The sequence below is a fragment of the Xiphophorus maculatus genome, chromosome 13, assembly GCF_002775205.1.
Source record: "Xiphophorus maculatus strain JP 163 A chromosome 13, X_maculatus-5.0-male, whole genome shotgun sequence".
Classification (NCBI taxonomy): domain Eukaryota; kingdom Metazoa; phylum Chordata; class Actinopteri; order Cyprinodontiformes; family Poeciliidae; genus Xiphophorus; species Xiphophorus maculatus.
Genome location: NC_036455.1, coordinates 23,531,494 through 23,555,241, shown reverse-complemented (window position 1 = coordinate 23,555,241; position 23,748 = coordinate 23,531,494). Strand labels below are relative to the sequence as shown.

General features: G+C 39.1%; 1 protein-coding gene across 1 annotated transcript; it reads left to right on the top strand.

Annotated features, from left to right (window-relative positions):
• Positions 1-1,430: 1,430 nt before the first annotated feature.
• On the top strand, positions 1,431-23,512 carry fbxl2 (F-box and leucine rich repeat protein 2). Its single transcript, XM_014476097.2, has 14 exons — positions 1,431-2,021; positions 8,462-8,523; positions 15,342-15,396; positions 16,592-16,666; positions 16,882-16,976; positions 18,181-18,345; positions 18,472-18,598; positions 19,113-19,187; positions 19,311-19,441; positions 19,597-19,657; positions 20,315-20,359; positions 20,965-21,021; positions 21,121-21,333; positions 23,312-23,512. Exons 1-14 carry the CDS (start codon positions 1,992-1,994, stop codon positions 23,417-23,419), a joined length of 1,299 nt encoding a protein of 432 aa, XP_014331583.2. The 5' UTR covers positions 1,431-1,991; the 3' UTR covers positions 23,420-23,512.
• Positions 23,513-23,748: the final 236 nt, after the last annotated feature.

The following is a 23,748-nucleotide window of genomic DNA, read 5'->3' as shown; positions in this document are numbered from 1 at the left end:
TTGTGGCTCAAACGACACAAAATTAGGAAAAGTTTCCAGAGTATTAATATTGTTGCAAAGGAATATTCCACTAACTTCATGAAGTATCACTCTTACTCATTTATTTCAGTTTCATAAGTTTTATTGGTTCTTCTGTGTCACTAGAACCACAGCTGCATTACTCAAACCTCTGCATGTCAGTTCCACGTTTCTTTCATCCACCAGTCAGAGACCATTCATACTTCCATGCATGTCCACTTTACAGGTCAGGATACGGAGAACAGTGAGGTTGAGACCCTGACTCATGCACTCTGGTTATTTTTGGAGAGGTGGAGGTCTGACAACAGAAGGAGAGCCGTGGTGAGTAGGAGAAAACAGCAGTTCACACCTGATCTCATTAAAATGATAATGCCTGCAGCATCATTTTAACGTTTTGCTGCTAATCAAGTGTTTAAATCACGTTACTTTCACAGCTGAAACGTCGCAAGGTTATCAGATCAGGCTGGTTATGTCAGAGCGCCCTCTAGCCACAGAGCTGGAGAACACATGATTCGTTTTTCCCAAAGGTCTGTTTATCTTCAACCTGCCATAAAAAATATGTATGGCAGGTTGCGTTTACATAATTTTTCATTTTCTTTATTAAATCTGAAAAGTGTTGGATGGATTTGTAGCTATAATAATTGATATATCGTGTGTTCACCGTGCTCATTAGTTTGCTGTAGTCAAAGCTACAATTATACTCTTTTCGTGTGTCTGTACCAGCTTTGCACATGTAGATTTACATATTTCTTGTGCAAAAGCTCAAATATCAGATTGGATGGAGAGCCCGTATAAAGAGAGCCTGTATAAACAGTTTTGATTTTTTTTTTTTTTTGCCTCTACAAGATTTCTCTAAGATTCAGTTCTTAGCTTTGACTGGGCTTTTCTAGCACATGGTTTGATAGCAACCATTAAATTGTAGCTTTAGCTTAGCGTTCAGGGTTTTTGTTCTGCTCTATGCATACTTAATGAAATAAGAGCCGCAGTTATTTGTTTTTTTATGGCTGTAAAGTATAAAACAACGAATATAGTTGTCTTGTTTCTAGGACAACTCCAACTTTCCGCGAGGTAATATTCAATATTCATTTTGACTGCGAGGAAACAGTTTTAAATTGCAAAACAAAAGTTACTTGTGCGCTTAAGGAAATATAATAGGGTTAATTTTGTCTTTCGACTGCACTCATGGACTTGCGGTCATTGTCTTTTTCAGACATTAAAAAACCAGTTCTGAACTGGATGTCTCCAGAAATGAAACAGCATAAATTCATCATTGCTTCTTTCCCCTCAGACAGTTTCTGCTACACCCAACTTTCGTCCCGTGTCCCTTATCGCTGTGAAGAAACAGGCCCCGGAGGACCTCACAATCAAAACAAATCGACCACGCGTGCTTTTCCCGCATCAATGACGTCACGTTGCCCCTCCTCTTCCCCCCCAGCAAGTAAACAGAAAAGAGCGAGGAAAGCGCTCGTGTCTTCCGCCGTTAACGGAGCTCGACGTGAGAAATAAGCGATGGGGCGTTAGCGACGGGCGTTAATCCCCCCATTCACCGAGTGTTTTTTTTACGGTTTCGGTGCGCGCAGCTGACTGGTTCTGGTACGCGACGATGAAGGGAGAGGCGGAAGTGAAGTCACTTGACAGAACCGTCCATGTTATTATTGTTATTTTGGTAGCCCTGTGATGAGACGTGCTGGGGAGCCGTTCGCTCTCCGAGACAGCGAGCGCTCACGGTACCGCAGGCCGCTCCGGAGCCCACACCGCGCCTCGCTACCACCACCATCACCGCCGCCGCTGCCGCCTCCTCGCTGACCCGGAGACAGGAGCCTCGCTGGCGGCTGGGGGGAGGAGGAGGAGGAGGTTGTGAAGACCCAGCTTCAGCTCGGCTCCTACGCTCCCGAAAATAAAACGGCGACGAAATCGGCCGTAGAAAGCGGCTCCACTGGTTCTGTCTGTAGCAGGAAGGTGCCGCCGCAGACATGAACGGTATCACCAAGAGCCGGTTCGAGGTAATGACACAGGGAGGGAGTGGACCACCAGCGGTTAAACTGTTTGTCTCCAGTAGGGAGTCTTGTATAAGCAAACTGTGTTTGAGTGTGTGTGTGTGTGTGTGTGTGTGTGTGTGTGTGTGTGTGTGTGTGTGTGTGTGTGTGTGTGTGTGTGTGTGTGTGTGTGTGCGTGGGGCTTTGCTCCTAATTTGTGCACGCAGTCAGGAGCTGAGGCGTTTTGTTGGTCAAGGGTAATCCGAAATCCTGTTGTTGTCCTCCCGCACCAGCAGCAGACAGTGAAAACACGGAGCTGGGGACTGCTGGACAGACAGCAGGGCTGTGGCTGAGTGTACAGTCAATATATCAGGGTCTGTCGCCTGAGGTTACAGGCTTTCAGAGAGAGCTGCAGCGTTTATATAGTTTTCACTCTGATAGGGCAGAAGACACGGGCTGGATTACCCCAATAGCCCCCTGCCCCCTCCCAGAAAAAAGACATACTACACATGAGGGCCGGAGCCTGCCCAAGGTATAAGCAAACTAAGCTGCTGCTCATGACCCCTTGAGGCCAGCACGGGGCCCAAGAGCTCTTCATTTCTCACATATTATAGATTATTTAAACAAATGTAAACGTCATTTAAATTTAAGGTTTAATTTGGATTTTTAAAAATCTGTTAGGATGTTTTCACACCTGATAGTACGGTAGACTCAATTTGTTTGGGGACAAAAGTGACAACATCTGTTACATTTTCAGCTTGTGAGGCTTGATTTTACTTTGCACAGTGTCTTAACAAGCGACACACTTTGAAAAGCCTGCTTACCACCTATAGTGGCGCTGCACCAAGAACTACTTAAGGAAATGATCAAGACACTGAGCACAAGGGCCTTACCTCATGAAATGAAAACAAAAATAGAGTGGTGTCACATTTTAGTGGTTGTAGGATTTCTCTTGTGTGTTTGGCAATAAACCAGGAGGCATTTTTCCTGCTAGAGTTTGTTTTGGTTGTATTTACCCAGAACGTACTGCGCTTTAGTCCGCTTCCTACATTTGGAGCAGACTCCGGTCCACTCGGCATTCACATATGCATTCGAACTGCGCCAGATGTCTACACTGAAAAGCATGGTCACCTGACCGAATGAGTAGGTTAGACAAATATAATACTTTTTTCCTCCACAGTTTATACGTCTATCCATTGTCTAAACCTACAATAAATGTGGAGAACATACAACTACATGCAGAAAGATTCCAGCCTGGGATTTGAGCCCAGGACCTTCTCGTGCGAGGCAACCATGCGACTAACTGCGCAGCTCTGTTAGCATAAAAGCTAGCCGGATAAGGGAGAGTTTTTATGGAAACTCTGGGCCTGATCAGCATTGATCTTGGTTCAGTATTTTATGAGTGATATTTACAGTCTCAGCACTGTCTGCTGCAAAAAAACCGCGACAGAGGAGCCGTCACAGCCAATGACATGTCAGTGTGAAGTCGAATGGTGTCTTTAAACTAGTTTACAAACTCCTTTGTTAAATCCACGGCTGGCTGCAGACTTTAAGAACAATGACTCCATGATACGCTTCATTAAACACACTGAGTGTTTTTTTAGATTAGCTACACAAAATCCACTGTTACAGGGAAGCAGTTCAAAACACAAGCTTTTATTCCTAACAGGCCCACTAAAACACTTTGGTCTCTCAACATTTGACTTCACAGCGGATTCAGTCCTAATATCACCCAGTCCGACGGGCGCTGAGCACGGTTTATCTGATGTGCTGTTCACACATTGCTGAGATTCTTTAGGGTTTGACTTGATGGTACTTGACTTTCTCAGTTGGGTGTGCTCACATACTCAGTGGGAGTGAATCAGAACTTGTTGGTGTTCTTGCATGAAAACCAGTGTATTGTGGAAAAAACAAACAAACTGTGGGAGAAAAGATCACGCTGACTATTAGAAACCTGAGATATTTTGTAGTCGGTTTTACAGAAAGGCTCCGTTATTGACGTAGTACAACTGTAATTTCTTTAAAGCAGTTTTTATTTGGTAAAAGAACATTTCAGGCTGTCCAAATTTGCTGCAAGCTCTCTAGGAACAGGAACGCCACCTCACCGCTTAGGGAAGTTGCACTGCTGTTATAATAAATAAAAGAACCAGTTGCTGAGGTTTATCTGCTCCATAATCAACTTAGAATGCAGATTTTAAAGTCTCCATCCAAAACTCGTCATCAAGTTGTTGTTTTTTTGTCCATTGATTCATTGTGATTTTCTGTGTTTCTCTTTGGTTTTATTTTAGGAATTTGTTCTTAAATCCTTTAAAATTGAGACGCATTGCATGAAGAATTTAGTTTGTAGTTAGGTCTGTAAATCGACCAATTCTTTGCTTATCTTGTTGTTGTTTAGCGCATGTGGCCTTTCCTCTCCACTGCTATCACATGTGTGTTCAGTATGACGGACAGCTGCAAAGCTAGTGCCTCAGTACAGTTGGTTGCATCTCAATAGATGGAAATATTTTATCTATTGTCATAATAAACAGAAACTATCTGCAATGTTTTCCGTCTAGAATCAACTTGGAATGTACGTCATTAAATTTGAACCTTTCTACATGATTGGACTGATTTTACAGTGCATTTCTGTATATAAATGGTATCTTTTTAGTTTAAGTGCTTTTAGAGGTCATTTGTTCCATACTAGTTGTATACAAATGAAATAAACTCAATAAAATGTTCAGTTTCTAAGCTAAAGTAAAAGATAAGTGACATGTTTCAGAGGTGGTTTTAGCTCCAGTCTTCTTTTTTAGACATTTTATCACCTCAACATTTTATGTTCCCTGTTGAGGTTCAGGACTTTTTTATTTAATAGATTCACAGTTTCCACATTCTGTCATATGACAAACAAGCTTTAAAACTTATTTAACGCAATTTACTTTTGTTTTTGGAGCATTTAGGTAAAACACTTGTAGCAGGGACAACATAATTTCTTCTTTAGATTATAAAATACTTATAGAGTTGTTTATTGAAAATATATGTGGATTAGTTGCAAGTGGCAGTATGCATTCTTGTGCACTTTAGTACTGTGGTGTTCCAGAATAAGGCTGGATCACTGCTGACGTTTCCCCAAAAAGCTTCGTCTCCAGTCAGAGATCAAAATTTTTTTCCCCCAGATGTTTTTTTTCCAACGTTTTCTCTCTTCTGTTCTGACCAATCACAAAGTACCTGCTGCAGAAAATGATCTCCACAGCAGGATGCTGCCAACACCATTTCAGACCGCAAAGATGGTAATTATAAGGTGGTTCTGAGCAGCCCATATCCCTCTGCAGATGCTGGAGGAAACGGGATCGTATCGTTTAATCTTTATTTAATCTGACAACGGGAGTTTGCTCCTAACTACACTAAGAGTTGTTCAGAAGGCAATTTGCTTCCTCTCAGCAGGCTGTCATGAACCTTTAATCATCTTATGACTTTTGTCTTGCAACTGTGTCATAAAAGTCTGACTCATTTTCCATTAAGGCCCTCTGGATCTCATTATTTAGACCTTTTATAGACCATTCTGCGTTTGCTTTTCTGTTTTACAAAATGTTTCAATGGCTTCTGTGCTTTTTGGGACTTTCAATTTCTGAAAGATTTTAGAGTATCCTCTCCATCGTCAAAACACTTGAAGATTCCAGCTTCTATTTTGACATTTGTCATCTGTAAGACCTAAGGGAAAGAGTTGTGTGTGTGTGCTCTGTTTATCATCTCCACTGGAGGATTTTTAGGCTGTTGAAAACATTTCAAGACCAACTGCAAAAAGTAATTTACAGTGTCTTTCACAGATCTCAATGTGTTTTATTGGGCTAAAACAAACTGGCCCACATTCTCCAAGTGGAAGGAAAGTGATGCATGGGTTTTCAAATATTTTTACAAAAAGAGTGGCATGCTTTTGTATTCTATCCCCTCGATTCAATACATCATAGACACTCGTTTTTGCAAGTACAAAACGAGTGTACTCACCTATTCTTCTTTTCCAAAATAGTTCAAGATCAGTCAGACTGGATGAAGAGCTTTTGTGAATATCAATTTTCAAGTCTTGCCACAGATCCTCAACCATGGTGAACTCCTTCATTCTAGCGCTGGATTGATGTTTGAGGTTGTTTTTCTGCTGGAACCTGTATGCTTGTCTCTAGTATTTTGCAGTATTCCTTACACGATTGCCCTGCATACATCTATTTTTCTCATAAACTCCAGCCAGCTCCTGAAAAAATGGTGTGTTTATGGCGATGTGCAATGTTTGTTTTTAGATGTAAATGGGGGAGAAAAAAAAAATCAATTTTGGTCTTATCTGCCCAGAGTACTCCTTCTTCCACATATTTGCTGTTTCCCCTACATGGCTTGTGGAAGACTTAAAATAGGATACATGAAAGCTTTCTTTCAGCAGTGGTTTTCTTCTTCCAACTATTTGATAAAGTACAGATTTTTTTGGTGCAAAATTAGATTAGAGTCTCTCATCTGAGTTGTGGCTCTTGGCAGCTCATTCAGAGTTACTGTGGGTTTCTTGGCCGGTTGTTTAAATTGATGCTCACCTTGCCCAGGATGCCAGCTTTAGGTGAATGGATTAGGCAGTTTTTCTACTTTCTTTTCATGGTCAGATATTTGACAGAATAATACTCAATTCCTCAAACCACCTGTGGAGTGTTTGTACAGACACATGTTGTAATTGATTGTTAAAGCCATGTTATAGCAATGGTGGCATCAATAAAGTAATCTAGATACTGGATTCTTGATATTCAATTTAATTGCTCATTTTATTAATTACTTTGCGTCATTTTTAAGTTTTATATGGGTTATATTCCAGTTAATTTAATATGAATAGCCTCTGCTTCCCAGTCAAAAATGAACTACTTTGTCATATAATTATAAGTGAATTCGGACAGTAAAGTGTTAAAGTTTGGGATATTGTTTTATAACATAACACCGCTTCAAACTTCTCCACAACTTTCTCACATACCTGCCTGCTGTGTTCCTGTCCACGTCATTGGACCTTGCTTATTAATAATGTGACATCTAAAAGTTGCATTTGGCTGCAGTTTTATTCAGGGGTGACCGAGGAAATGTACTGAATACATTCCACTTTTGTCTGATTTTCTTTATGCAAAGACCTTTAAAAAACGTGTATAATTTTCTTTTCACTTCTGCTATGTGATACTTTGTTTTGGTCTGTCACAAAACCCTGAAAAGAAACACTTTTATATATTTTTTGCCTTTCTCTTGACTAAATGTTTAAAACATCAAGGTTTAGGAACATTTCTGCCTTTCCAGTGTTTTATAGTCAAATTAAACTAAAGACTTCTAACATCATGGTAACAAGCAAACGTTTCTAAAAGGGAGGAGCCTGAAGTGATCTAAAAAGCTTTAAATTGGCACACTGCAGTGGTTGATGCTTAAATTCAATATAATGATTTGTTTTAGTCATAAAAAATGCGACAGAGCTTTATGGAGTAGCAAGGGTGTGAGCTGTGATGAAACACCTTAAGTGCGCTTACACATTTCAAGCATCTTTGTCTAGTTTGCTGTTGCCATAGCAGAGCCGTTAACATTCAAACCAGTTTGGTTAATATTTTGCAGAAAATCTCTCTCTCTTTTGTCTCTTCTACCTCTCAAACTCTTAAACTCTGTCTCCTTATTTGTCTCCTGGTTCTTCTTTTACGTTTATGTATTTTTAACAAATAATCTTTATTTTTGTTTTCTTTTCTGGTCTTTCACGGTAGTTCAATTTCTGTCTTCTGATCTTTACTTCCCCTTTTAGTCGTCTCTTCGCTCTTTTTGACTGCTTTCTGTTTCAAAGAGGTTATGTCTGCTCATCCTGCACAGCGATCACTTCCCTCCCCTTTGTTTTCTTGTTTGCATGTGACACAGCAGGGAGTCCTCCACGTTAGATACACTTGCTGACTCCTTTAGGATCCAAGCGTGTCACTGACAGGATGTGCGTGTGCCTGCAGATGCTGTTTGATTGCGGGTGTTTGTCCTAATCTGAATTCATGGCCCAGCTCGATTGGGAACGTTCTGAAACTGTTCTTCACCCAGAACGGTCAGGCTTTAATAACCTACGAGTGTGTCTAAGCATACGTGTGTATGTGTGTGCCGCTCAGCAGATGGCCAGACATCCAGCGAGTAGGCTAATTGAGATAAGCATGCCAACAAGCTGACCAGGCTGACAGAATTATAATGTTGCAGGGAGGGGACATGAGAAGCCAAATGTGTCTCTGGTGTGTTTATTAGTATAAATTAAAGATGTGTTAGCTCAGTTTTGGATGACTAATGTAAACAAGTTGTAGGGCTCTGTTTCTGCTCATGTTTGACATAAATAAAACCTTAAACGGTTGTGGTTGCTGCCTCTGTTTATACACTCGTAGGACACAGATTCCCTCACATTTTTACGAGCTTGTTAAACTTACAATCCTCTCACCATTATTGCTATTTATCTTGTGTCTCTGCAGGTGTTCTCAAACAGCGATGAAGCACCAATTAACAAGAAGCTCCCCAAAGAGCTTCTTCTCAGGTAGGGTTGAAAACACAGCAGTAATTCAATCTCTCACCCACAACATGACACAAATTGCCCTTGACTGAACTCTTAGGTCAGGGTTATTCATTAGCTGAATCAGCCGATAGCCTGTGTGATGTATATCAGCCCCTTACCTTGACATGTTTAAATGTGTGACCCACAGACCAATATTTTGTTTCACGCCAGCTGCACAGGCTCCATAAATTTGGCATTATGCACGGCCTCACACGTGCTCATCTTCCCAGGGTGATCTGTATGTGCCGTATGGGTTAGCTTATGTCTTGGAAAGAGGCACAGCTGCAGGTACCTCCTCTGATACATGATGTTATTTCTGTGCTTGTGCGATGCTAGATTGCGTGTGCATGTGTGAAACACTCCTGAGGCCTGTGTAAGCTGTATATCTGTGTGTGTGTGTGTGTGAGAGAGAGAGAGAGTGAGTGTGTGCTATAAATAGTTTGCCTTAGCTTGTGGGGAATTCCGCAGTGCTGTGTTCCTCTGCTGCTCCATCTGCACTCCAAAGAGGCTACCAGTCCACCCAGTAGCACCATCACACTTTCACTGGTCGGACAGGGTAGAATGCGCTTTCCAGCTGCAACACATGACCCCCTGTCACATGGGTCATATCAAGACAGTTGCACAACATCAGCTGTGAGGGGGACTCATTGTGACAGCAGTAAATCTTGTTTGTAAACCATGGATTGTGGTTTAGATGGAGCTTCTTTTTTTTCTCGTTTATAATTTTGTTTCTCAGTGAAAGACACTATGATGTCTATGTGCTTAAAACAGTTTCTAAAGTAGCTTGAAATGGTTTCTTTTATGATGAAAAGAAAAAGTTATCAGACTTAAAATGTAAGATTTAATGTTTAATTTTTTATTTAAGATTTACAGTTTGTTTATAGCATAAGCTAAGCTTCATACTTTAAATCAACTGATTTATGGCGATGAATTTTAAATTGCTGATAGAAAGTAAAAAAGAAAGCATAAAAGATTTAAAGTAAAAAATTACCATGACTCCCTTTTCTTGCTAGAAATATGACAAAAAATGAGCAGGATCAGCATTCACTGGATGATGGAAAACCAAAAATATAACCTTTTTCCAAACAGTGAACTCATCATATGTACGGATTACCTGATTGTTTTGATAACAACACTCTTTGGTGTAAACATTCTCACTGAGGAAAGAAATCTCAAATTTTGTCCTTTTGAGCTTTTAACCTCATACTCTTATAAACATGCAGCAAAACTGGGCAATGCTAGTCCTTGAGGGACAGGCTCTAGTGTTTTATAGATGTTTTATAGGCCTTTTTACAGGAGCCTGATAATGACAAAATCATCTGTTTTTAGGCATGTTCCAGCAGGAAGATATCTGAAATGTACAGTAGTTGTCTCAAACTGCAGTTCTCAAGGTTTGGTAACTTGTAGATGTGTCCCTTGTCCTACATACTTGAATTAAATGGCAAAACTGCCTTACTAGCTTGCAGTTGAGCTACACGACTGCATGCTAATGAGGTAGTACTGGAACCAGGTGTGCTGCAGCAGAAGGATATCTAAAAGTTGAAGGACAACAGCCCTTTAGGACAGGCGTTTGAGACAACTAATGTACAGAATACCGGCCCTTAAAGACCAAAACAATTCACCATTCCCTTACTTTTCGTGTACTGTTGGTAATGTGAATTGCTTATATGGGATGCTAATGACAGTTTAACATCCACCTATCCATCCTGGTTCCCATCTGCAGCAGACATTGAGCAAGAGGTGGGGTACACTGTGCAAGAGGTACACCCTGGACATGTCTCCAGTCCATCATAGGACAACACAAAAGACAAATCGCAATGTCCACACACACTCAAACCTAGCAGCAATTTAAAAACTCTAGTTGACCTAATTTCAAACCCAGGACCCTCTTGCTGCAAGGCAGCATTACTACTAACTGGTCCACTGCATAGTGTCCCTCCTTTCCAAATATGAATAATTAATGACCTCTCATGGTATGAGGACATGGAAAAAACAGTGTGAAATCTGTCAGTTGTAATTTCCAAAGAGAAAATGGCTTCATAAAGTCAGAACTTTAAAAATACAGTTGATTGGAAATCTGCCACAAGACTGATAGTTTAAATCAAATGAGATGTATGAATTTTTTTTTCTCATTATGTTACACAATTAGGAAATAAGGATAGGAACGGAAGAGTTCATGAACAGGTCCAGAAGATCAGATGGTGGTGCAAACCTCTGCTGTTTAGTGAAAGTCTTCAGATGAATTCTTCTCATCATAGAGTTTAATGTCAGACTTTGAATATTTGACTGCTCTCTCTATCAGGATTTGATATGAGAGGTTATTAATTAAATCGATTGATTTCCTGGCACAGACGCAGCTTGTATAGACTATTAATTCACAGAAGGGTTGAGGCCATTCCACACACTTTGCTAAAGTGTTCATAAATGCAGTATATTCAAACATCTCAATGTGTTTCTCATTGTGACATAAAATCTTTCTCCAGAAGGCACCTACCTTGTCCATATCGATTACTGAAAATTTGAGTTGAACTTGAAGGTGTTTATTTTATTATAGTGACTCCATTTTGATGTAAAAATTGCTGTGGACTCTGGTGCTGGAGTGTCTTCCACTTTATGAGAGGCTTGCGCCTTAGTGGTTCCTTTGTTGTTTCCTATTATTCTAACCAGCTTTCCTTTCTTTGAGGGTGACAGCTTGGATCACATTGTTAAAACAACGATCCAACAGGATGTTTAATGATGTGTAATTTGTAAAGGGACGTTTGTCCAATTAGAGGGAGTGTATCCACATACTATAAATTCTTGTGCGCCCAATTCTATTTTTTTTTTTTATCCATTGAAGTTGTTTGTTTTATCATAGTTCCACTCTGTAAAACAAAACAAGGTTTTAGTTATCTAAGGGATGCTCCAAATTCCTTAGATAACTATGACGTTCATGACAGTGATCTGCGAATGTGGCCCTGTCGAATATTTTAGCTTCAAAGGACAAACGCATTTTTGAATGACATCAGGGAGTAGTCTCATTAAATCATTGTTCAAACTGTGAGGTATGTAGCCGGTTAGCATGCTCAACGCTTTGGTTTGTGCTTTTGCTTTGGTAATATTTTCTCTTGTAGAGGGAAGAATGCATCTAGAAAATTATTCAGTCAAATCCCTAATTTGTTAATTTGTTCATAAATAAACCTGGATTGGAAACTCCACTTTTTAGCATCACAAAGGGTGTCATTTCAAGATCAACTGCATGATGAACCAGGGAATATAACTCATGCTAATTAAATTAGAGTCATGCTAATTAAATTAGAGGGCTAAAGGGTTTTATCATCTGTAAGCATTTGTTAGGAAACACAAGATTCTTTTTTAATCTGCTTCTTTTTTTGGTTTTGTTGTTTTGTCCTTAAAACACCTAGTAACTCGAGGAAATTATTCACATCGCTTTTTTTTTTTTTTTCAGTCAGTAGTCCAAAACTCATTATTCATGATATGAGGAATAACATCTCCACAGAACATTGGGTACTTTTTCCTGAATATTGGCTTGGGTAATAATTTGATTATAATAATAGCTTTCAGTTTTCAGGCTATCATTTAATAAAGACACAGCAGCAGGTCTGAATTAAAACTTTCTGCTAGGGTTAGGGGAGGTGTATTAGTTTGCTGCTTCATGACAAACACTGTGTTTGTAGTATGTCATTCATGTGCTGTATTTTGGTAACTGTAGTGCCAAAATTTCTTACAAGTTTGTTAATCTGTATAATTGCTCTTTTTTTTGGTGTTTGTGCTCATGTTTAATCTATCTCTGTGGATGTTCCTGAGTTCGCCGCTTTGTTTTCTTGTCCCTCTGCCTCTCAGCTGGTGCATGATAAGCAGCTGTTATGTAGGCCGGCTCGCTGTGCATATAAACTGTGAAAAACAGCTGCGATATACAAGAACTACGTCTGACAGAGAGAGTTTGGAGCCGTTCAGGGTCTCCTTACGCAGAAGGGCTGACTCAGCAGGCTCCCCACCAGCAGCACCCAAATTTATGTCTGAGCTGTTACTGTAGCAACCAGCCTCAAACTGTGCCGAAAGCTGGACTAGCTCTTATCTTGCCACGCTTCAAGGGTCAGGTGTTAATTTTTTTCATCACTGTAAACTATTAAGATCCTGTCTGGAGAAAAAGGGAAGGATTTGACAGAGCAATCAAAGACTATTAGCTTATTTCTCGCACTGAATCTCTAGATTAGGGCTTTCTTATGTGTATTCAGGTGGAAAACCTATTAAAGATGTCGGGGTGTTATGCCTCTGAATTTAGCTGTGCTGTGTTTTTGACACCCCCCCACCACCTTTTCTGTCATGTCTCCTTTATGAAATTGTAACTGTCACACAATGCAGTATAACTGCTGACATTTTTCACATTTTGTTGTAGCTTGTGCAACATAAAATTGCCATTTAACTTCTGAAAGTTGCAACAGTATTGGTTCTGTTTTACGCACATTTTTCAGCTGTGTTTTTTTTTTATTTATCTATATAGTCACATGATGCACCATAATGTCAAACTAGTGGTCATTAAAGGAAGTCAAAAATCAATTTAACTCCCTAAACATGCTAACTGATTTACACCAGAGGTGTCAAATTCATTTTCCTTTTGGGCCAAATCGAGATCATGAATATTTTTTAAGTGCCAGTGGTGCCAGAATGTATTGATAAAACCCATCAAACTCAAACTGTTAAACTAGAAATAACTTGTTAAAATTGCATAATATTGAACAAATTTTCAGTTCCTCCATAATTTTCTGAATTTTCTTTTGCAATAAAAAAGTGTTTGCGGTAGTAATTTAGAAATATTTGCACTTCTCTATGATGGTAAATGTGACTTTTTATTACTTGCCGTATCATTGTGGATTATAACTCAACATAAGGCTGATGCAGCTGTTTAGTAGAAGTAAAAAATACTGCCACCTGCAGGTGGGAGTAAACCATCACTAGGATCCAATGTTTTTCACAATTTTTGCGAAAAATCTGCAATAAACTCACACTTATGGATTGGTGCAAAAAAGTCCAAAAGGATTTGTTGATTTTGCGTAAATTTCCACAATAATTCACAAAACATTTTAGGGACTGATTGATGCAATTTGGCAGTAAACTGATAAAAACTGCTTTAAATTGATTGATGAAATAATATTTAAGCACCCTGTTATTTTGTCGGTTCTATTTATGTATCCCTTTAGAGCGGGCCACATAAAAAGCTGTGGTGGACCAGATGTGGCCCCCGGGCCATGAGTTTGACACAAGTGCCTTACATGTACATAAAATATAATCATCTGTTGCAAACTGATGATGTGATGACAACTGCAGCTGAAGTATTGTGCAGCTCTGCAGTTACATACTTCAATATGTTGGACTGATTGCTGGATTAATTTTGAGATAATATTAAATTACACATAAATGTTCTCTATTTTGCACATCTTAGAACGGCTGGGACAACAAGCAATTTTCTGTGCATCTGATTGATTTTCATTTGAGTGTTTAGAAACTGAATTCTGTGGGTGGTAAAACGCCTCTCTGACACACTTAATAGAAAGTTAGATTGCATTTGATTAAAACAGACATTCTATCAATAATCAGTGTCATGGCCATTAACCAGTTATTAGAAGGGGGATCGATGAGCGGGAGCTTGATTGGCCAGCCGCAGTGATGACTGATTGTGTGTTCCTGTACAGTGGTATGTGTGTGGAAGTGTGCATGTGCTGTCTGTGAACTGGGAGCAATGCTATACTGTTTGTGTGGTCCTACTTTGCTGACAAAAAAACTCTGGTATAGATTACACGGACATGTCTGAACATGTCCCGACCCAACACGCCTCAAAACACACAGCCTCTGTCTGGGTGAAGAGAGGAAAACAATGGACAGCTCGTGTTCACAGGGTTTTAAAGGACATTCATACGACAGCTGTACTTTAAACCTTGGCACCGTGACAATCTTTTAAAACTATATTTTCTATACGTTCTTCCTATAAAACAGCTTCTCTGAGAAGGAACAAGTAGTTTCATTACTGGCAACTGGGACGGCAAACGCATTCATGTTTGTGTTTGGGCTCATTTGGATCCTCATGTATATGCATGTACTGTACATTTGGATGTCTGTGGCCCAGCTTGTCTGAGTGCCAGAGATTACTCATTGGCAGATTAATGGATTGAGCTGACCCAGTAGCCCGGCTGCATGCGGCCCTTTGTGGCTGACCGGCCCTCGGCTCAAACACCGCCTCAATGTTGGGCTCTCCTTCTGCCAATCTAACAGATTACCCCCTTATTTTAAAGCCACTTGTCAGACTTTTATATGAAATAAGTCAAGCTAGTATCTATAGAACATCTCTGATTTCTGTTGTTTTTATATTGTAAGAGATTATTTTTTCAAGATTAAATCTAAGCTTCCAGATGCCAGTTCCTCTGGTGACATCACAAAAGGCGTAAGGCGACTAATCAGAATTGTTTACTTGCCATATTGTTTTGTAATGACTGCTGATCAAATCTTGATTCTTGTGCCTCATGTGATATCATCAATACAATGGGGGAGAAATTATAGTTAATTTTTCTTTTTGTTTTTTGCTTTCCTTTAAAACTTTGCATTTTATGAAATTGTTATAAAATCCATACATCAGAACCAGCTATGATTATATTGCCAGTAAATGTGTCAGCTGAAGAAAATGTACCACTAGAGAGGATAAAAAAAAAAGAGTTTTAATGACATAGAAGAGAAAATGCATTTAACCATAGCAACAGCTGTGAAAATTGTCAAAATTAAGATGAAGTTTTTGTTTCTCTTTCCAGAATATTTTCCTATTTAGACGTGGTTACACTCTGCAGATGTGCACAGGTGTCAAAGGTAAGCACAATCTTTCAAAACTTTATGCAAATGTACCCACTTGCACTTCTGATTCCAGCAAATATTTTTTAAATGACTTCTTTGATCCGATTTAAACTCTTTGACCAGTCTTGAATTTCCTTTTAGTGTTAATAATAAAGTGCCCTCTGCTGGCCTTAAGCAAATTAACAGTGCCATAGTCTACTAAAAACTAAAAACTGTTTAGAACTGAATCATCTATTAAAAAAAAAACAAAAAAAACACTAAAGTTCAATTCTGCACAGGGATATATTTCTTTTTCTGGAGCTACTGGTGTTTTTCTTGTAACATTATAAGTCAGTCCTCGTTGCTTTTATTGCTGATCTCAAAGTGACAAGGTAACCTGACTCAGAGGTCATAAGAACGGGGAGAAAACTATACAATTTTCTCAACACCTACAGACTTTTCTCAGTGTCATAGCTTTATGCTGCCTTTTCGTCCCAACATACTTCCTTTTATTCTTATTTGGACTGATTGTGGTTCAATGATTCAGGGTATTGGACATCTTGTCATAGTTAGTAAAGAATGATTAACATCATCTGCGCTTTTAGAATGACCTTCCCAGAGTTTAGAGAGATATTTACCGAGGAACTAAAATTAGAAAAAGTTACGTAGATCACAAAGTGTTTTTTGGACATTCTAGTTACATTTTCTTAAAGTACTTTCAATTTATCATTGATATCACTTACATAGATATCGATTTAAATGTATATACATTATGTGTTTAGGTACACAAATTGGATTTAATCTTAAAAAAACTTTTGCTAATAAAATGGTAATAATTTTGATTGATCTATACATAAAAAAATTATATATTTTTAATTATTATTGCAGTTTATTTTTTAGCTTATTTTCCCATATGTAGCTTTTAATAAATAAATAAATAAACTTGATATTTTAATTATCAAGTTTATTTAAAAAAAAATGCTGTTTATAGTAATTTGCTTTGGCCATATGGGTATTCAAAGGGAGTAAAATTGACCATTAAAGGAATGGAAGTATTCACATTTATAAAGATTATTAGTAAATTGTATTTAATGTATTAATGCTGAGTTTCATGAGTTTGCCATTAGACTGGCTCTCTACTAGCTTCCCTCATGCTACAGGAAATGCCTATCGCCCCTTTCCACCTCTGTCTGACCCACTTCCCTGTCCGTTTCTGGTGTCCCCCTCTCAGGCGTGGAACGTCCTGGCTCTAGATGGCAGCAACTGGCAGAAGATCGACTTGTTCAACTTCCAGACTGACATAGAAGTGAGTCCTGTGTTTCTGATGGTGAAGGTGATAAAGTGGACAGTAATGTATTCGCTGCATGTGTAAATGTGAACATTGGTTGAGTAGAATTACCCAGTCGAAGGCTTAGTTCTGGGTCAGTAGGCTTTGGTGTGGACTGTGACGTCTCAGCTGATCCACTGTCCTGTTGCCCACTCACATTGCTCTCTCTCTCTGTTTGGCCTTGTGTCCCTCAGGGTCGGGTGGTAGAAAACATTTCGAAGCGTTGTGGAGGTTTCCTGAGGCAGCTTAGCCTCAGGGGCTGCCTGAGCGTTGGAGATGCTTCTATGAAGTGAGATTCCCATTGTCTCTCTGGCACACACTGATTAGATGAGTGTACTTCAGCTTTGATCTTTTTTTCAATAAAAGAAAAACTCATTCTCTTGTTGGCTTGTTTACTTGCTGCTATTGCCTCTGTGATTATAAGTTTAAGCAGCTTGTACTTCTTCATTCCTTGGGGATTTTACTGGGAGCTCTTTTATTTACGTTTCATCCTAGTTTACTTTGTACGCACTAAAAAAAAAAGAAGGAGAAACAACCTCTTATACAGTTCTTTTGTATGATGGGCTCTATTGCTCCTATAAAAAGCAGGTTTACAAAAATGTTCCTACTCCTTGAACGTTTTCAAATTTGCTCACATATTTTGCCATGCATTTCATTTATTTGTCATGTAATTGTAGGATTGTTGAGACTTCATACGTGGCAGACCAACAGAAGTATATATTCCAAGTGTTATAAATAATTTAAAAAAATGTGGTTCATCTTTGTACAGCCATTGTTCTTCACAAAATGGCTCAGATTGTTTTGAACATTGTAAATAGAAATGTTAGTTTTGACACATTTTCAATTGGATCTAGATCTGGACTTTGAATAGGACAAGGAAATTTGTGAATATGCACTTAATTTTTGACTCTAGACACCTCCACATAAAATCTAGCTCTCCCTGCTGAAGAAAAGCCCACCCACATTATGAGGCTGCCACCACCCTGTTTTTCCATTAGGATGGCCTTTCAGACGAGGGTCAAAAAAAGTTCAATATTGGTCCCATCTGAACAAACAACCTTCTTCAGCCTGTTTGCTCTCTAACCTACATTAATCTTTGAAAACTGTAGAAACAGATTTTCTTTTCCTGCTGCTCTGGATTTTATTCAGAAATATCAGGGTGAATACAATGCATGGCACACTTTTCAGATTTTTGTTAGAAAAAGTCTTAAAGCTTTCAGTTATTCTCCTTTATCACATAAAGTCCCAATGAAATACATTAGTTTGTAACAACACTTTCAAAGGGTATAAAAACCTTTGAAATGCACTATAAAGAAGTTAAATATGTGGCTACGGGTTGAAAGTTTCAAATAAGAGCAACATGTGAAAGAAGAGTGCCCATTAGACTGTGAATTGGCTCCCACACACTCCCACAATCTGACTTTTAAGTAAAAAAAAAAAAAAAGAAACAGTTCTTGAGAAATTCCCTTTCTAACACTTAACCTGCTTCCCAGGACATTTGCTCAGAACTGTAGAAACATCGAAGTGCTGAACCTGAACGGCTGCACCAAGATCACAGACAGCACCTGCCTCAGCCTCAGCAAGTTTTGCTCCAAGCTCAAACAGTTAGATCTCACCTCCTGCGTCTCCGTCACCAACCACTCCCTCAAGGCCCTGAGGTATTTCTGAGTCTTAGCCCTGCTTTTACCTCTGCAGGTCTTACACACTTAAATGTTTCGCAAACGCTGTTTGTCAAAGTGCCTTGATTTTCATACCTTTTTTGTTTTCATGTTGATGTTGTGTAGCGACGGCTGCAGAATGCTGGAGATGTTGAATCTGTCATGGTGTGACCAGATCACGCGTGACGGCATTGAGGCCCTGGCTAGAGGTTGCACTGGTTTACGAGCACTTTTCCTCAGAGGCTGCACACAGGTAAAACACACAACCTATTTAATTTTATTACCGTGTTTCTTTTTGCAGTTCATTATTATATAGTTGTTTGTATGAATTACCTTTATAAAATTTTATATCCACTATGGAGTGTTAGAAAAAAGGGAGTAAATTTCTGGCAAAAAATCTAAAATTTTCTAAAAAAAAAATTTCTGAGTTTGAAAAGTCCAATTCTTTTGACTTTTCAAACTCAGAAATTTCCAGGATTTTTTTTTTCTAAAAACAAATCTGGGACTTTTTGACTGAAAATTACATTTTTTATCTACAATTCCTAATTTTTGATTAAGTGAAATTTCACCCTTCACAAAAATTATAACAGATTCTGCTGGAAAGATTTGTGCCTTTTTACACACTTTCTGATAATTATTAATCTCTTTAGGAAAATATATACATTTTTATATTTTTTTTTCTTTTGAGAAATGTGACATTAAGTATTTCATTGCACACCTAAATTATAGAAATAGATCTCACTAATAATGTGTTTGCTATAATCCAGCTGGACGACGGCGCACTGAAGAACCTACAGAAGCACTGCCCTGAACTGACCACCATCAATATGCAGTCCTGCACAGTAAGTCAAGCATTTCACTAAAGGCTGTTTTATTGAATGGACTAACTACTAGCGATAACTGAGGGAAATGTTTGTGTGACTGAATGTTCTTCTAACTTGTTTTTCTGTGTCTGACACCACCAGCAAATAACAGATGAAGGCCTGGTCAGTTTGTGTCGGGGATGCCACAAGTTGCAGATCCTCTGCATATCTGGCTGCAGTAATGTCACTGATGCCTCTCTGACTGCACTGGGACTTAATTGTCCTCAACTCAAGTAAGTAGCATTACTTTAAACGTAACTGGCTTATCTAAATGCATAAAATTGTAATTTGAATTTGAAGCCAGTACCCCCTCCTTGTCACAGATTTCTTTAATGGAAATATTTGCCCCGCCTCCAATTGCTTATTGGAACTTTTTCTGTTTTGCAAGAATCCTTGAGGCTGCGCGATGTTCACTTGTGACTGATGTGGGGTTCACAGTTCTTGCAAGGGTGAGTTTTATTAGTTTGTGTTACTGGTCACTCCTTTAGCGATCCCTTTCACATCAGATTAAGACATACTCATGGTCTTCTGGACAACAGTACTACTGGACATGACTTCTTCTCAATGTGTGGAATTTACCTGTGTTTATGGTAGGTTTCTGCGCCTCCACCATTAGTTGTAGCTACTCTGTGAGGAAAATGAACACCACTGATTTGTCAGATTATCAGCAGAAGGTTAGGAGGGCTTTATGTGTTGAACACTGTGCACTACTGAGTGCAAAAAGTTGTTTAATCGAATTGCACAACATTCAAAGTTGGTATATTTTCTCCTGATCACTGATCTGATCACACCAATGCTCTCAAGCTGTTTTTTTTATGAGTTGCAATGGGTGTATTGTGTGGTTGTGGTATAAAGCCTGTTGCTCATGACTTTTCCTCCTCATACTTTGTCCTCACAGCTAAAAACATTGCCTGAACCTTTTCTTGACAGTATGATGTATACATTTTGCATTCATAAGTAATAGTCATCCACGTTCCGGCTGATTGTTGATGCCAGGGTGGGGTCTTACATCAATGTGAAGGGTCTTGAGCCAACCATCCATTTCACTTACCATTTCTAAATTGAATTGAATTTACTTCTGAACAACCCATCCATTTTTTTCACAGAACTGTCATGAGCTTGAAAAAATGGACTTAGAAGAATGTATTCTGGTAAGTGAATGTGTGGCATTTAATGTATCGCTTATCATTTATTGTGAAACATTTTCTATCATCATAAGGTTTTTGATTTATTGTTGTCTTAACAAATTTTATGTAATGATGTTAAATATAAACACAAAACAAAAGTATTATTTTTATAATTTTTTCCACTGTTGATACATTAATCCTCTCGTTCCACAAGAGTATCAATAAATATGCAGCTGTGTGGAACTTAGTGATGCAAATATCTCTTCTTTCAGTAACTGGTGTCCTGAAGAAGCCTATTTAAATTAGGCTTCTTCATTATCAAAATAGTTCCTCAAAATATTGTGTCAAAATTCAAAGTCTGTCTCACTCACCTCTACTTTATTGGTTGTTCTGAGAAGAGGTTAGACTGTAGCAGGCTGGAGCAGTATGGCAATGTGGATAGAAAAAAATTTTCTATAGTATTCTTGTTGCATACCCTTTGAATCACTATTAAATGCAGCGAGCAGGACAGAGAGAGATTCACTGCAACACATTATCTTACAGCACATCACTCCACATTGAGATGTCAGCCTCAAAGCTGTGTGTAGAAATGTGAAGACATTTTCTAATCAAGCTTTTCCTCCCCACAGGTGACCGATAACACCTTGGTTCAACTGTCAATCCACTGCCCACGGCTGCAAGCATTGGTAAACATTTAGACCTGCAATGTCTGAATTTGTACCAGAACCCTCTCAGCCTGGCTATATATCAATGTGTCTTCATCCGTTCTCTCATGCCCCTGGCAGTCCCTGTCCCACTGTGAGCTGATTACCGATGATGGCATCAGAGCTCTTAGCAACAGCACCTGTGGCCAGGAGCGCCTCACAGTGGTGGAGCTGGACAACTGTCCCCTCATCACTGACGTGACCCTGGAGCACCTCAAGAGCTGCCACCGTCTGGAACGGATTGAACTCTACGACTGCCAGCAAGTCACCAGGGCTGGCATCAAACGCATCAGGGTGAGCAGGACAAACAGAGATGTTTTTGCTTTTCTTATTGTGAAAAGGGTGCAGTTTATTTACACTTTAGGGATTTTTCTTTGATTAGATTAATCCTGGTTTGTTTTCAACATTGTTTTCTGGGTGAGAAGGATTTTTACATGGCTTCTAATTTTGTGCGGAAAATAGTTTTTCAAAATCAACAAAGTGCAACATTTTACAAACAGGTTCATAAATGTAAATAGGGCAAACTTTGCATAAATTTCAACTAGCAAATCAAATTTCTTTAGTTTGACAAACTGAAATAACATAATTATAGATCTGGATTTAGTGGGGTAATTATTAACATGTGTCAACATTTCAGTTAACTTACTGGTGGGTCGATGTTGCATGAGGATTTTGAGGTTATCTCCCTTTACTGACTAACATTGGGCATTAGGGCTGATAGTTCCTTACAGAAGATAAACACGTTTCAACATCATTCAGTTAATGTCCTTTCTGAGTGTTTTGTCTATGCAAGCAAGTCTCATCCTGTGCTGTTTATCATTCTTGCCCAGTAGAAATGCGTATATGTTACAGAAAGCACTGTAAAAATATGTTAGTATTGTAAGAGGTGAGCTTATGTAAAGCTCCTACTTTCTGCTAATACCGTTCAGATTGGTTATCATGAGCATGTCTGCCATTGCAAGATTTTAATTTATTATGGATATTTTCTTCCACACAAAGTCAAAATGTATACATGTGGAATGAAATGCATACTTGCACTCCCACTGCTATTGGGCTAATTTTCTCTTACCAAGTTCATACTTGACCACATATTTTTTCTAGCCATTAATCGGCCTTTGTCAGGTCTTTGGCTGGATGTTTTTCCACTCATACAGGCAGAATTTGTATAATTCATTTGGACTGTTTTTTGTTTTGTTCTCACAGACTAGCTCATACATTTTTTATAAGCCTGGCGGGTCTACAGGCTTTACTTGTGCCCCCACCAGACTAAAAAGTGCTATTATTTATTTAAGTCTTTTTTTAAATGTTTGCATTTTTAATGACTTTATGGTTGGTGTTCAGGTATCAATCTTCCAATCTTTCAAATATGCATAATTATAAAGTGATATTTTCAAATTTCATGTCAACTTTAAATATTTTTTAACTCAAAAACATGACGGGCCGTGGTTGACTGCCCTAGCACCTAACCATTGGGCTTAGCGAGTTTTCTGGGTGAAACCTTGTATCATGTTTAAAACTGGGTATTGGGATTGGCCACTCCTTTATCTTACTTTAAGCCATGTAAAACCTGTTCTAATGTGTGTTTGGGATTGTTATAAAGTTGAAGCATCCATTTATGTACAGATAGCTTGCCCAAACTGCCATCCTCACATAAAAATAAACTGCCTACCATTTACCAAATGGGCAATCTGGGCACATGCCCCTGGACCCTTTGGGGCAGAGAGGAGCGGCTACATAATTATAGTCCACACATTTTAAAATTGTACAATCAGAATAAAATAAAAGTAAAAAAAATAAACTCTTTGTATTGTTTCTGTTATATGTCAATCTGTTGACTTGACGGGTAATGATTGGAAGCAGCCGCCGATGCACTGTGTAAATTAGCTAAATCTAATGATGAGGTGGGTGGGCATAGAGCATGTGGTTTCCATTGTACTGATCAAATTTTCTAAGAACAAGTTGAGGTTAGAACTGTAATTAATTTATAACTGATCCATGATCAGTGAGGAAACAGAAAAAGATAGAACGAGGTAATGACGCCACTTCAAGCTCATTGGTATCATGAAGACCCTGAACTAGGCGAATCAATTACAGAAAGCATCTGGAAGGAAATTCTACTCAAAGTGTTTTCAGAATTTCAGAAACTTTGGAAGAAAGGGGGAGGACTTTTTAACTCCTGGCAACAATAAAAGCTCCAAATAAATTACATTTATGATGATAAGTGGATTTAAACTTGCGACCAAACTAATAAATGTATTTCTTTATTTCACAGGCCCAGCTTCCGGATATCAAAGTGCACGCATACTTTGCCCCAGTAACGCCTCCCCCCTCTGTGCATGGAGGGGGCCAGCGTCTGTGCCGTTGCTGCATCATCCTCTGACAATGGAGGGCCAGAGGGGGCCACCTCTGTCTACAGGTCCTGCTGCTTTGATATGGGCTCCAAAGGGGTTGCGGGTGGGAGGGAGGGAGGAACAGGGGGGGCTAGGGTAGGCGGTGAAGGAGAGGGGAGGGGCTGGACCCACTCACTGCTCCTGATCATAGATCAATACATGCACTGATCTCCACTGATCCCTGATCGGTTTAAACCGCCCCTCCTCTCTCTTCCTGCTCACCAGTCGGCACTGCAGCAGCGCGGGGGGATTGGAGAGGTTGAAGGAAATAGATACGATTGGAAGGACTTTCTTTATTTCTGTCTTGTTCTCTCCTTCA